The sequence below is a fragment of the Thamnophis elegans genome, chromosome 11 (assembly GCF_009769535.1).
Source record: "Thamnophis elegans isolate rThaEle1 chromosome 11, rThaEle1.pri, whole genome shotgun sequence".
NCBI lineage: Eukaryota > Metazoa > Chordata > Lepidosauria > Squamata > Colubridae > Thamnophis > Thamnophis elegans.
The window spans coordinates 39,119,339-39,134,352 of NC_045551.1; the positions used below are offsets into that span (position 1 = coordinate 39,119,339).

General features: G+C 41.1%; 1 protein-coding gene across 2 annotated transcripts; it reads right to left on the reverse strand.

Moving 5' to 3' along the window:
• Positions 1-58: 58 nt before the first annotated feature.
• On the reverse strand, positions 59-14,588 carry PROZ (protein Z, vitamin K dependent plasma glycoprotein). Of its 2 annotated transcripts, XM_032226895.1 has the most exons (8): positions 14,394-14,586; positions 13,332-13,495; positions 12,366-12,390; positions 10,597-10,710; positions 8,654-8,785; positions 7,008-7,084; positions 3,287-3,401; positions 59-704 (listed from the first exon to the last, which is right to left on the reverse strand). In XM_032226895.1, the coding sequence occupies exons 1-8, from the start codon at positions 14,461-14,463 to the stop codon at positions 187-189; spliced, it is 1,215 nt and encodes a 404-aa protein (XP_032082786.1). In that variant the 5' UTR covers positions 14,464-14,586; the 3' UTR covers positions 59-186. The 2 variants fall into 2 exon arrangements, with proteins under 2 accessions (XP_032082786.1, XP_032082787.1); XM_032226896.1 differs by lacking the exon at positions 10,597-10,710 and having other exon boundaries at positions 14,394-14,588.
• Positions 14,589-15,014: the final 426 nt, after the last annotated feature.

A 15,014-nucleotide genomic window follows, 5' to 3' on the forward strand; every position in this document is an offset into this window, starting at 1 on the left:
GTATACTGATGTTCTATGAAATCTTTCCACAGAGGCAAATGAAATGAATATTGCTTTGTTCATGGAAGGCAAACAGTTTTATTTTCATATATAGGCATACATCATATTTACAGTAGTAGTTCAAACCTGAATATGTTATATGCTGGATATTCATTTTCTATACATATATTTTGTTTTTATATTTCATTATCCCATTATTCGTTTAAACCACATCACGTATCTTGAGGTCTTGGTAAATATAAGTGTTTTCCAGTTAACTGATTTGGTTGCCCATGGTTCTAAAACTCCGGTGAGAAACCATGTTCCTTTATAGGGAACAGCAACAAAACTTCCCCCCACAGGCATCTTCTTGGTTTGCGTGTGACTGTAGCCACAGTATTCCCTTGTTATCAGATTTCTGTTCAGAATTTGCTTGCAATCATTTTCACTGAGGTAGGAAATAGGCCACTGTACTAAGGTGGGTGTCAGATGACTTCTGTTTCCATTCCAGCCACTAAGACTACCTTCCATTTGTGAAATCAAGACGTGCTCTGCAAAATCCCTTTCTGGAATGCATATAGGTAGATGGTCCCTGTCGCAGTCACTTTGGCTGCTAAGCTCAAGCAAAGCCAGGTTGTTCTCGCCAGTGGTGTTGTCATAGCGGAAGTGTATATTAGACTCTTTCACTGGTATTACTTGATTCAGTCCTTGCAGATTGTTGATTCCTGAACAGAGAAAAGTGTATTCATTGGTCATTACAGTAGCTGTCAGGCATGCCTCTGTCTATATCCAAGAAAGAAAAACCTCAACTTTGTTTGAATCGAGATAAAGTACTTTTACTAGATATGAATTGAAAGCAGCAAAAAGGAAAGCAAGATCTGAGCCAGAAAGGTGTGAACACGTACATATCAAATGATTGCCCAGCCCCTCTCCCCAGTTACCCCAGCCCAGTGTCCAATCTGCAACTCCCTAAGGTGTCATGTGGGGTGCATCTTCAAAGGGCCTCATCAGATTGATATGCGAGACAGTTGGCCTTGACCAAGTCCAAACATCAGCCATCAGCATGCGCAGAGGATGGTGAGAACAACACTCCCTTTCCCAATACCATGCCCCCATCCTTGCCGTTTCTATGGCAGCCGATAGCAAGCGAGCGAAACAGAGGCTGACAGTAGCTTTTCTTTCAACTGGGTTTACATTAAACAAATGAAAAATGCCATCTTGCTCACACCAGTTAAGTTGCTAATGTTATGGAATAGAGAAAAATAAGCACAGAGAGGACAATGGTGTCTTAAAAACATTTAAATATATACAACTGAAGTTATTAGTACAGTAATGCTTATAGATTATGTATCTATTTTGGGATCTACGGACTTCAGTAAAACAAAGATAGCAATTTTTTTTTTACTTTGCTCAGAAGTGTAGACAATCACCTGGATAAAGTGTACAAAATAAAGAAAAAATGGTACATGTTGGCTCTAGACCTATTGAACTAGGGCTGAAATAAGAAGAATTAATAATGGACGTAGCCCAACCTAGTCCTGCCAATAAATAATGTGAAACCACTAATTGTATATAGCATCATGAAAGGAGAAGAGGTGGCACTGATTTCAGATAGTGGAATATCCATGTTGGCAACTGTTCTGTCCTAGGCTTCCCAAGAGCATGAAGCAAACACCTTGTCCTGACAAAAAACCCTTTTATTAATTTACTGTGAATTCTGCTCATTCACATCCAGCAAAGTCTTTCAAGGGAGGATTTACAGTCTGGCTTGGAGAGCTGACAGGCCGATATCTGCAACACTTAGCAAGGAGTCTTGGAGAGTCACAAACCAAATAAGTGAACTAATTGTCTCCTGCAAACTCCACTCCTTTTTTGCTCCTCTTTTATTTCCTCTGGGAGGAGCCAGTCATGCACACACTGGGAACAGGATCCAGCTTTTCGTCTGCCTCACTGATGTCTGACTCTGAAGGCAGCTGATAACTGGCATACGACTCTGGCCCCATTTCTGCCTCTTACACAGAGCCCTCATCAGAGCCTTCCCCAGACTCCAGGACTGGCCCACATTCCTCCCCAACCTCCTCACTGTCCGAATCAGCTGCCAGCTCTGCTGGCGGGCCACAACAGCAACCTTTGTTACACATAGGAGGAGTGGTTGGGGAGGGAGGGGGGCTGCAGTGACTGGAACAGTCTGCAACAATACCTATAGTCAGATTGTAGCAAACGCACTTCAACCCATCATTTCTTGCATGATGCAATTTGTATGAATGGAATTGCCACATAGGGAATAATAACATAATGATTATATCCACTATCACATCGGACCACAGCTTGACAACTTTTCTACATCATGTGATCTTCATTGACACTAGGGAGGAATAAATAAATAGCCACAGATTATCAAATCAAATAAGATTTTAACACCCAGTCATGTGAGAAGACAGAAATCTCAGTAACCTCCTGACATTTCAATTAATATGATTTTTTAAAGATAATTTTCTTTTTTAGCATCACTGTAGCCCCATGATTCATGTTTGCGCTGGGGAAATGCTATGCCTTAATTTTTCTTTGCTGTTCCTTGCTGCCTAAAATAAACACTTAAAAAGCTTCCTTGATTCAAGCTTGATTTATGGTGGTATGACTGCACCATGCAATTTTCTTGGGAAGACTGAAAAGCACTATGTCATAATTACCTTCCACAATGTTCTTGGACTTTCTAGAGTAGCCTTGGGATTTTCTTACGAAGTCTCCCTTCCAAATTAATTCATTAATGATGGCTGACAACTTTTGAGATTAGGCAAAGCTGGCTGGGTGTTAGCAGTTAATGTGATAGTGTCTGTCTACCATACATCCATACCAGAGTTGGTATTCAGCAGGTTCTGACCAGTTCTGGAGAACCGGTAGCAGAATTTTTGAGTAGTTCAGAGAACCGGTAAATACCACCTCTGACTGGCCCCGCCTCCATCTATTCTCTGCCTCCTGAGTCCCAGCTGATCGGGAGGGAATGGGGATTTCGCAGGAACCTTCCCCTGCCACGCCCACCAAGCCACAGCCACAAAACCTGGTAGTATTTTTTTTTAATCCCACCACTCATACATACATACATACATACATACATACATACATACATACATACTTACATACTTACTTACTTACTTACTTACTTACTTACTTACTTACTTACTTACTTACTATAGCATGGCAAGTTTGCAGGTGAACATGCTGAGTCTACTAATACTTTTACTTGACATGTTTTGAGTTTCTATTTCTTTGAAATTCCCAATACTGAGAGAAACAGTAAGTTACTTACCAACCACAACACTAACAGGAGACAGCAGGGCACATTCAGCTGTAGTCAATACAAAGTTATTTTTCAGGAGAACACCTCCACAGATCCATTTTTTTTCTGAATTTAACAGCAAGACCTTAAAAACAAAGCAAACCAGCATTTCTTTTGCTCGCTACAGGTAACCCACCCATTATGGTAAGAAGTAGTAATTGTAAAGCAGTCATCACATGCTGATTTAATTTTATGACCTTTTTGCGTCATTAAGTGAATCTGCAGTCGCTAAGCAAATACTGTGGTCATTAAGTAAGCCCATTATTTGCTGTTTTTTACGAAAGCTGGAAGTAAACACCTGTTTCTGGCAAAATCATAATAAATCGTCATGACAATGGGACGCTGCAAATGGCCATAAATATGGGCTCGCTGAATAGACGAAATACATGACCACTGGTGAGTCTGACTGTCAAAATTCAGGAACTGGATCATAGGTACCTTTTCGGGATCTGTTGCTACTTTGAATGTTCACTAAGTGACCGATTATAAGTCAAGGACTACCTATACACCCGCTAGACAGGATACATTTATGTTTTATGGAACATTGATTCATAAGGAGAACTAACTAGCAGCTGTAATCTTTTTTATGAACTGGATAGTTGGTAAGTCAATATAGGAGAAAAACTCTGCAGCTTATAGCACAGTGATGGCGAACCTATGGCACGCGTGCCACAGGTGGTACAGGGAGCCATTTGTCAGGTCACACGAGGCGCTGCCCTGTCAGCTGGCCAGCGTGCATGTGCGCGCTGGCCAGCTGAGTTCACCCTTTTTTAAAGCCATTTTTCTCCCCAGACTCCAGAGGCTTTATAGGAGCCTGGGGAGGGAGAAAAGAGCCTCCCCTGCCCCTTCCAGAGGCCCTCCAGAGGCTTCATGAGCTTCCGTGAAGCCTCCGGAGCGCAAAAAAAACCCAGCCCTACGGGCAAACCAGAAATTTGGGAACGGACTTCTGGTTTGCTCGGAGGGTCGTTTTGACTGGAGCACTTAAAATGACCCTCTGAGCAAACCAGAATGACTTCCGGTTTGCTCGGTCGTTTTGACTGCTCTGGAGGCTTCAGGGAAGCCTCCTGAAGGTCCCTGAAGCCTCCAGAGGGCGTCCAGAGGGGTGGGGGAGGCTGTTTTTGCCCTTCCCAGGCTCCTATAAAGCCTCTGGAGCCTAGGGAGGGTGAAAAAAGCATGCAAAAAATGGGTCATGCCTGTAGTGCACGCATGTGCACTGGGGGGGTTGCGCATTGCATTATGGGTGCGGCATGCCCGCACATGACCCTCCCCTGCGCTCCCCCACTTATGGCACGTGAGCCAAAAAAGGTTCGCTATCGCTGTTATAGCAGCTTTGGCCTTTTAATAAAAATTTGTTAGTTGGAAAAGGGACTACCAAACTCATGATTTTAAGCCAACATTTGGGTTATAGAATAGACCAGTGATGGGCAACCTTTTTGGCGTGGTGTGTCAAAAATCGGCAAAAAATCGAGCATAACTCGTGTTGTGTGTCACTTCGACAAAAACATAATTTTGCGCAATTTATAGTTGCTGCTAATGGCGCTCACAGTTCCCGTTGGCACTCCGCTGTTCCCTGCTGTGGTGCGGTCATAACCGACAGTCCCAGGAGTAGACTCTCTGTGCCGGCCTGACTGGAGAGAGGCGCGCACTGTTCCCGCGCTCCTCTCCTGCGGGTCCTCCCTCGCCGCGCTGATGACGTGTGTGCGCACGGCACACACGCCTTACCAGCAGCCCCTGCGCTCAGAAAGGGGCGGCGGCGATACAGTAAGTGAGTGTGGGCGGGGGAGATCACACGTCCCGCCCCCCCCGTTCCTCCAGCACAGATTCTTTCATCCTCGGCGGCCGTGCAGGAGCCGAGGATGAATCGCATGAAATCTTGTGCGTGTCACCCCAAATGGCTACGTGTGTCAGCACTGACACGCGTGTCATAGGTTCGCCATCACTGGAATAGACAGAATTCTTTATTGGCCAAGTGTGATTGGACAAACAAGGAATTTGTCTTTGGTGCATATGCTCTCAATCAGTGGTGGGTACCGGTTGCAACGGGGCCCAGCGTCCTCCACATGAACGTGCGCAGTGTGTGCACACACACATGCACCGTGCGCATGCGTCTTACCATCCAGCGACGCCTCCACGAGCCTCCGCAATGCTTCAGCTGCTCACCGGAGCATCGCGTAGGGCGCTGTATGTGCCATGCGTGGAAGAGCCGAAGGGTATAAAGACAGGTAAGGAGCGCGGGTGGGCAGGTGGGCCCTCCGCAGCACCATACTGGAACGGTACCCGGTGCTCCAGGCAGGCTCCGGTACACCCATACCGGGGCGTACCTCCTGCAACCCACCACTGCTCTCAATGTACATAAAAAGACAAGATACATTCGTCAAGAATCATAAGGTTCAACACTTAATGATAGTCATAGGGTACACTCTCATGGCCTTCAGAAAAGCTGTTAAAATCTGGCTATTCCGGCAGGCCTGGGGCTGTTGACCTCATTGTTGAGGTCCAGCCCCGATTAGAACAAATGTATGTTGTGATTTTTAAAATACATCTATCTTTTTTTATTTTTCTTTATTACTTCTCTTCCTCTTCTTTTGTAAGCCGCCCGGAGTCCTTCGGGATTGGGTGGCCTATACATTTTATTAATAAATAAATAAATAAATAACCAACCAGGAAACAATATCAATATAAATTGTAAGGATATAAGCAACAAAGTTACAGTCCTGCAGTCATAAGTGGGAGGAGATGGGTGATACGAAAAATGAGAAGACTAATAGTAATGCAGCCTTAGTGAATGGTTTGACAGTGGTGAGGGAATTATTTGTTTAGTAGAGTGATGGGGAAAAACTGTTCTTGTGTCTAGTTGTCGTGGTGTGCAGTGCTCTATAGCGTCGTTTTGAGGGGAGGAGTTGAAACAATTTATGTCCAGGATGCAAGGGGTAAATATTTTCACGGCCCTCTTTTTGACTCGTGCAGTGTACAGATCGTCAATGGAAAGCAGGTTGGCAGTAATTGTTTTTTCTGCAGTTCTGATTATTCCCTGAAGTCTGTGTCTGTCTTGTTGGATTGCAGAATTATGCCAGTTGGGATTTAGGAAGGAATATGGGGTAGAAAATCCAGATTAGGGAACTAGCAAAAATTCATGCCAATCGCAAATGGATAAGAAGAAGGATTACCCAGCTTTAATTCTCTTAAAAAATGTTGTTTGCCATTGTTTGAGTAGAATTCCAAAAATAATACAAGAATTGGATGTTCTCTCTGATGCCACAGAGTTTTAAACAGTGTACACTACACTTCATCTTAGCCAAGAGGTCAGAATTAGCTCCCTCAAAGGGAGCTCCAAAATGCTCATTACCATGAAATATGTGAATTATTTGAATATGTTAACTCTTCTCAGCATAAGGAGAGCTGCCATCTATTGGTGGGCAGCAGTAAAGACATATCAGTTGACTGCCTAAACCAGGGGTGTCAAACTCACGTCACAGCGACGTCATGTGATGTATCGGGGCTTTCCACCCTTCGCTAAACTGGGCCGGGAGCCCTGCCCTAAATTAATTTTAATTTTGTTTTGTAATTTATATTTAAAATTTTACTTTTCTGATCTACAATCATGATTTGGATTTGACCACCTGTAAGCATTACAAGTTTACATTTGAGCCCAGCCAGACCAAATCAGGAGCTCCCTCATCCCTTTGGGTACCTGCCAGGGGAATTCTCCATCATCTGGATAGGGTGGACATGAAAGAGGTTTCTGAAATCTTCCACAGGCACATTCATCTGGCAATATATTGTAAGAAAAGAAAACAGTCATTTTTTAATGGGTAGATTTCAAAAGTAACTGTTTTGGTTAAATTTGATTAAAATAAATGTTTTTTTAAACAAGAAATTGGGTCTTTGGTTGATGAAAGCAAGCACACCTTAACTATTTCGCTACCATTTGCAGTTTGTATAGTGTAACATCTTTGGAATTAGATTATCCCCCACACAGACACACAAAACTTTGATATTCTGTTTAGGGGAGGCGGCAATCATCTCCCAAGCTTTATTGCTTTAAATTGTAGAAATAGATAAATTTAAAATAAATTTAGAAAGAGTGCAGAGAAGAGCAGTAAAGATGATTAGGGACTGAAATAGAGTTCGTATTGAGCAGGTTCTGACCAGTTCTGGAGAACCGATAGCGGAAATTCTGAGAAACAGTAAATACCATCTCTGACTGGCCCTGCCCCCATCTATTCTCTGCCTCCCGAGTTCCAGCTGATCAGGAGGGAATGGGGATTTTGCAGTAACCTTCCCCTGCCAAACCCACCAAGCCACACCCACAGAACCAGTAGTAAAAAAATTTGAATCCCACCACTGGACTGAAAGCTAAAACATGCTGAAGAATTGCAAAAATTGGGTATGTTCAGTTTAATGAAAAGAAGGAATAGGGGTGACACGATAGCAGTGTTCCAATATCTAACAAGTTGCCACAAAGAAGGGAGTCATGCTATTTCCAAAGCATCCGAAGGCAGGACAAGAAGCAATGGATGGAAACTATTCAAGGAGAGAGGCAACCTAGAAATAAGGAAACATTTTCTAACAGCAAGAACAATTAATCAGTGCAACAACTTGTCTCCAGAAGTTTTAAACAAAAGATTGGGCAGCCATTTGTCTGAAAAGGTATAGGGTTTTCTGCTTGAGCAAGGGGTTGGACTAGAACAGGGGTCAGCAATCTGCAGCTCTGGAGCCGCATCTGGCTCTTTCATTCCCCTGCTGCGGCTCCCTATTGCCAGTTGGCTCCACAATTGATAGGCTTTTGGTTAGGATAGGTAGAAAAAAAAAGACACCACTGTGTTAGGAGGAGACTATGGTGGGGGAACCAGACTTCTGGTCAGCTCTAGAATTGAACAGGGAGCTTCCGGTTGGGACCTTTGTGGCCGTTTGAGTATTTAAGGTTGCCTATCCCTGGACTAGAAGACCTCCAAGATCCCTTCCAACTTAGTTATTCTGTTATATATGTTCTTGTTTTCTGATAGTTGCCTTTTTTCTGTAGTCGCTGTAGAAGAGAGCTGCAGTAGGATCAAAACTGTTCATTATTCCTTATGACTGGAGACCCAGCCTCCTCTAAAAGGACTGACAGTGAGTTGTGTTTACATTGCCTATTATGTTTAGAATGAGCTACATTTTGCACAGATACTCAATGAAGGGATTATTGCAATATATGATCTTCTCCCAGTCCTTAATGCAACCTCAGATACTGACAAATAAACTTAACTGAAATAATTTCAGTTCATTTGTTTAATATGCATACAATATTGACTCCTGGGTTATCTTCCAAGATATCTTTAAAAAAAAAAATCTACCTACCTTCTGCAATGCATGATTTATCATCTTCCCCCAATGTATAGCCTTGGGCACATGAACAGCGATAAAAGTTGGATTCTGGATAGCAGAAGTGCTGACACCCTGTGTTGATTTCGTGGCGGCACTCATTTTTAGCTATAGAAATAAAATATAACTTTTACAAAATAAACACGAAATGGGAAGTAAGAAATTATTCTATTAAAAAAAAACCAGCAAGGACTTTGTTTCTCTAATATTTGTCCATTTTTAAGTGGCTATTTTTTTTCAATTTATTTCTGCAAATACCATTTTCCAAATGCTCTATTTCTGTGAGATATACAGATTCTTTGTAACTGCAAGTTATTGGTAAGGTTATTTTGGAATCAAAAGCTGCAGCTGTGCTCTGCAGAATGATGAGCGGCACCCAGATTTAGTCATAGAGAAAATTCACTGAAATCATTGTATAAAGTGCCATTGTTATGTGCCACCCTTCTCAGACTATGGTATGACTAATTTTGGAATGAATCACATGTATAGAGTCAGCTTTAAATTTTGGTAGTAGATTTGAGAAACTAAGAGTGGAAAAAGCCCCACAATGGACTAAAATGGCTGGATTGTATTTAGTTGTGGGTAAATCATGGCAAAACGATTTTGTATCTCTGGCCAAAACATTCCACATTGTCGTAATTTTCACTGCACCGATTAATCAGAACTTCAGTTCATTTACAGTATGAATAAAATACAGTGTAGTTTTCTATGAAGTGTGGCAAGATAGTGATATCATTAGATGGGCTGTGAGTAATTCTTTTGAAATCATTTCCCCCTTTACTGCCCTCATAAAAATAGATGACCTATTAAAGACTAATTGTACTTTTCATTTTGCAAATGCACGTGCACAATACCCATGGAAAATCTTAGGAGTGTTATTGTGTGGTTTGTCTTCAGAGAGATAATATTGGAAGGAAAAGGTCTGTATTGTAGTCCAAAAGGAAAAAAAAAAGGGAAAGAGAAGTGAGAATTCTTCAACCATGGCAAGCGATTTGGGAAAAAGAAGAGAAAGTACTATTTCTCTCTGATATTTTATTAGGTTTTTATCCCAAGTTTATTATTCCAGGCAACAAACATACATAATACCCCATTGTCAGCATTCTTGTCCTTGATGCCACCAAAACAATGTGGCAGCAAGTTTTTTCTCCTAAAAATCTATGGGGGCTGGGGGGAATCTCCTGAAATGCTGCAGAGGAAGGGGATCTGGCTGGGCAAAATCAGATCCATACTCCTTATCTAATGAACTGCCAGTGGATCCAGGGGTGGGTTTCAAAAATTTCAGCAACAGGTTCTCTGCTCAGTTGCTGGATGGGTATGGCCATGGTGGATATGGCCTAGTCAGCCTCCTGTACCATGGCGGGGGTTGGGGGGGCGTTTTCACCTTCCCCAGGCTCCAGAGGATTTCTTTGAGCCTCTGGGAGGGCGAAAACAGCCTCCCCAGAGCTACGGAGGCCCACCCCCTTCCAGAACTTCAGTGAGACCAATTTTTGGTCTCTGCGCTTACCTCACATCCAAAATGGGCCACATAAAGACTCCTAGGAGGGGTGGGGTGGGAGGGCAGGGTGGGCAGGGCCAGCCAGGGGTGGGATTTGGTGGTTCTCCAAACCAGCCATAACGTTAGCTACAGATTTCCCAAACCCGGGAAATCTGTAGCAGCCCACCCCTGAGTGCATCCCAGCCCTTCATTTGCAGCAGAGTTATTCTAAACTCAGACAAATATCTCTGCTTGAAAAACAGAAGGATTTAAAGAGAAAAATGTCCATTGTGACTGCATATTTATTATAAATTCTTTTTTGACACTAGTATTGGAAGGCAGCAAACTATATTCCTTATAGCATCTTCATTATTAAAGCATTACTAATTTCTCATAAGAATTAATGGCACACGTTCTGGTTGATTAAATAAAAACTGGTTTTTACCAAAAGCGCAGTTTATTCCTTCAAAGTCATCTCTACAATCACATGTGTAGCTGCGAATAGTGTCCCTGCATACACCATTATGAAGGCAGGGACTGGAAGAGCACCGGATACCACCTGGGGGGGGGGGGAAATACCAAACAACTGCATTTAGAATTTTCTAACAAGGGAGCTTATATTTGGTTCCTCTTCATATGTTTATCTATAAGCTACTAAGCAAGTTTTCCAAAAGAGTTTCTTAGGCTGAATTTAAATTTTTGAAATCATTTCTTCTATGCTGAATGCTGTTCACCACTCAGGCATTCTCTAGATGTGTTGGGAATCCCTCCCCCAACCTTCTAATTAGCAGGGCCAGGTGTAGTCACAATACATATGGTTGTTGGCAACAAAACTCTTTCTTTGCTTTCTGATATAATAGGCTTCACCCCACCATTGGGTCCTGTCATGTTATCCCTAAATGTCAGTAGCCCTAAAAGACTGAGGATGCCTGGTAAGGCTGCAACATATCTGTTCAAATACTCTTATTGGGGGGGGGGGGGAATAGCAGCAGTAATAAAAGTGCAAGAAAGATCAGATCTCAAATATTCTGAAAAGAAACCAATGGGCTCAGGTAAAGGTGGGTGAAAATCAACCATATCTGAAAAATATTTTTTCTTTTATAACTCAAGCAGATCAAATTCTGCTTGCAACAATTCTGTTCTTAGTTTTTATATTAGGCATCAAGCATCTTTTGTTAAGGGAGAAAACATTTTTTGAAACAAAAAAAAATCTTCATTTTGTAAGAGTTGCTGGAGCAATGATTTAAGAATGTCACTTGGGGAGTAGTACTGAAAAAAATGTTGTTTTCTACTGTTTTCTGATACTGTTTAGAAATGAAAGAAATGTAAGTAGAAAGAAGCTTTTGCACATTTGCTTGTTTGTTTAACAAAATCCTTAATTTATAGTCATCTCTCCTTTTGCATTTTTCTGTAATAATTAGGCAGACTACTGTCTGCAAAACCAAGCTGAGACATGTGGATTACTTCCAAAAGCGACTAGATAAATTATTTTTATTATGATTAAAATTTAATAATTGTGTAATTTTAGCCAGTTCTCTTGTTTGGCCATCAATAAAATCAGGCTGAATTTCCCTTCTGAAGGAAATTCAAGGTAATTTAAAAAAAAAATCATGCATAAATAAGATTATTTTGAAATGCTTCTCAGCTGATTTGAGATTATTCTGTTAGTAAGTCCTCTGAAAAAAGGCCTTAGTGTTTTTCTAAAGAAAGATTTGATGTATTTTTTTTTTGGAAAAATATCAAGCAGATGGAACAAGAAACAAAAATGTAATCTTAGGGATATATTTGTTGCAAAAATAAACATAACAAGCTGAGTGCAGGATGAGCAGACCCGAAGAGTATTTTTTAAAAAAGAAAATACTAAATTACAACATTTCTATGTTTGTTTATTACTGCTGCAAGGCTTGCCTGGAAATGTTTGAAAACTCTTTCATTTTAAAGCAATGAATCTGGATTAATAGCACTGGCTAGAATTCCTTCCTTCCTTCCTTCCTTCCTTCCTTCCTTCCTTCTTCCCTCTCTTCCTCCCTCCCTCTCTCCCTCCCTCCCAAAGGAGACTAAGAATAAAGAAGCAAAGTTTGCATTAACGACAGCATCTTGGGTGTCCTTTGGAATAGTAAATTATACCAGCACAGCTGGTGATTTAAAATATAACATAAACATTGAGAATTCTTCAGTTACAAAGTATTTCTAAATTTCTTCTTAGATACTCACCAAAGTAGACATTCCAAAATTCATTCTGGAAAAAAAGAAATGTAATTGTTTTCTTGTGACTCGGCAGACATCTAAAAATGACTGATTGTAGCGGACATAAGACAGCTGCTCTTCACTGCAGTGTAAAGTTTACCAGTCTCTAGCTTTTGGTCAACATCTTTCAACTCTCTGAGTCCTATTCCCAAATACACATAGATATGATTATGCCATTCCTTTTTTTTTTTTTTTTGCACAGATAGGCTGCAGCAAATCACAAACATATTACTGCCCTTGTATATTTTCTCTGCTCTTCAGAACACTAACTGTGCTGTCTCCCAGTTTGGGGCTCTTCCCCACAGTCAACTTAAAGTACCATCCATCACTTCCTGAACTGACCAAAAACAACATCAACATAAAAATGTACTGGCAAATGGTGCTGTGTATTATGAGCAGGGATTGATGGTTTCCCCCCAGGTTTGTTTGCTTCCTCGCACTAAACATTTGGTCCAGTTTAGTTTAGAGGTTAAGGACCCCGGCTAGAAACTAGAAGACTGTAAGTTCTAGTCCTGCCTCAGGCAAGAAAGCTAGCTGGGACACCTTGGGTCAGTCATGCTCTCCCACCCAACTGTTATGAGGAAAATAGGAGGAGAAAGGGTGCTAGATAAGTTCACCACTTGAATTATTTATGAAACATAGGAAAATATTTAAATATAAAAATTAAAACCTTGAAGTGGAAAAGGCATGCCTGCATTAACCTAAAGTGGTCAACAGGGGTCAAGCTGAATTATATGGAATGCAAACATAACACCCTGGTTAAGCTGCTGCTTAACCAGGGTATTGTATAGAAACGGTTTAGAATGATTCCAGAATGAATTGTCTGCAGATATTACAGCGGTGGACATGCTTCGATTGAAATGCCATCAAACGGGCTTGGCTCATAAAGGAAATAACTTGTCTGTATGGGAAATGTTGTTTTAAAATACATACAGTTTCTTCTGTGTTTTCAAAAGCCTCTCTTGCTTCCTCATAGGTACACCTTTCCTCGAGGCATTCTCTTTCTAAATTGCCCTTGAGAAGTTCCTCAAAAAACATAAAAGCAGCACGGCTGGATCTTGTCAGGACTTGATTTGCATCTTCTGTTTTCAGAAACACTTAAGAGAAGGACAAGGGAAAAATCAGAAACCTAATCCACCCTCATCTAAGCCCATCCTTTCAAGTCGGGGAAAGGATTTAAAACAGCCCCATGCCTTTGTGCCCCACAACTGGAATAGACCAAAAATATCCTTCCTTGGAAGATGACTGGTTGGATGATACTGCAATACTGTGAAAGGGGGAGATGGTACATGGGAGGATTACTTATCTCAGGGCTTGCATCTGCAAAAAATAGTATGGTAATTCTGCATAAAATTCTCCTTCAACAATGGCAAAATGAAAATGGTAAATTGGATGGAATGGCAACAGCTTTGAGCTCCACCTATGTGCTGCATAACACATAAAGGGATGGGAAGGCTCTCATTTTTGTTCAGAAATATATCTCTAGGTATGAGAAGCTATTTTTGTTTCAATGCTTCATATGAAAACAAATCTGCAGGCTTTGTTTTTCAAGCACACCTCCCTGGAACGGGTAAAATATCTGTGGCAATAGAGAAAATAAGACAGAGAAGAGCAAAATATTCCATTTCCTTTCTATGGCCCACTTCTTTCTGGTAAAACCCAAAATGCAATTAATTTAGTTTTACAACTGAGGCTGATGTCTAACTAGGCAGCATGTCTTATGGCATTCAATAGGACAAGTTCTAAGTATCATGCATTGGATTGGATTCCCACTTTATTATTAGGGGTAAATGGCATGAGTCATTTCTGGATGCTAGTAGTAATATAAAGCTTCCTTCTTCTAATTTATTTTTCCCTCCTGTGCGATAACAAACATTATTGGGAATTAACTCTTAAAGGTATAGACTAATAAGAGGTTAGTATAGCCTTTCCTTGTGCTCTTGTTTCTTTTTTTTGAAAAGTGAGAGTTAATATTATGTGAGCAAAACTTCCTACCTGTCAGGTCTACGGAGTGAGCCATAAATACAAATAAGAAAAAGCATATTATCCATTTGCGAATTCCCATTTTTGTTCCCTAGGCGTAGTTTGCTGAATTTTGTCTGCCTAACCGTGGCCCTTTGATAAAGACAAAGAATGAACAAAGTTTAAAGTGCAACTTTGGAAGCCTGTTTCAAAAAAAGAGGAGGCAGAGCAATGACAACACAGAGTGTCAACAATTAGAGATTTCACTTAAAAGAAAAAGAAACTTTGAACAAATACTTGTGGCATTTATACTACCTTTTATCTGATGAACCAATATATATTTTCAAACTGCACGTGTGCATAAATGTCCTTCTGACTTTGTCCTTCAATATAAATACTGTATCGTAAGCCTCAACAGATGGGTAGAAGATACAACCCATAGCAGCTGCTCAGAGTCTTATCCATATAGAGGGACAAGCTATTAGGAATATTCTATTAAGGGTTAAGCACAGAGATTAACGTCATTGATGGCGAAATCCTAAATTTCACAGGCAGAATATTTTCCACATTGCTGTTAGCTAGGCAAGCAGGTAACACTATGCTTGTGACCACTGTGGGAATGGTGTTGTGCTGTCATACCTAAAAAAATTCTTA

What these genes read in the sequence shown, in the direction of transcription:
- PROZ (XM_032226895.1), bottom strand. Translation starts at nt 14,463, where the DNA reads ATGGGAATTCGCAAATGGATAATATGCTTTTTCTTATTTGTATTTATG. An exon ending in TCACTCCGTAGACCTGACAG is followed by an intron (nt 13,496 to 14,393) that starts GTAGGAAGTTTT and finishes CCTTCTCTTAAG; the next exon opens with TGTTTCTGAAAACAGAAGAT. An exon ending in TTGAAAACACAGAAGAAACT is followed by an intron (nt 12,391 to 13,331) that starts GTATGTATTTTA and finishes CTTTTTTTCCAG; the next exon opens with AATGAATTTTGGAATGTCTA.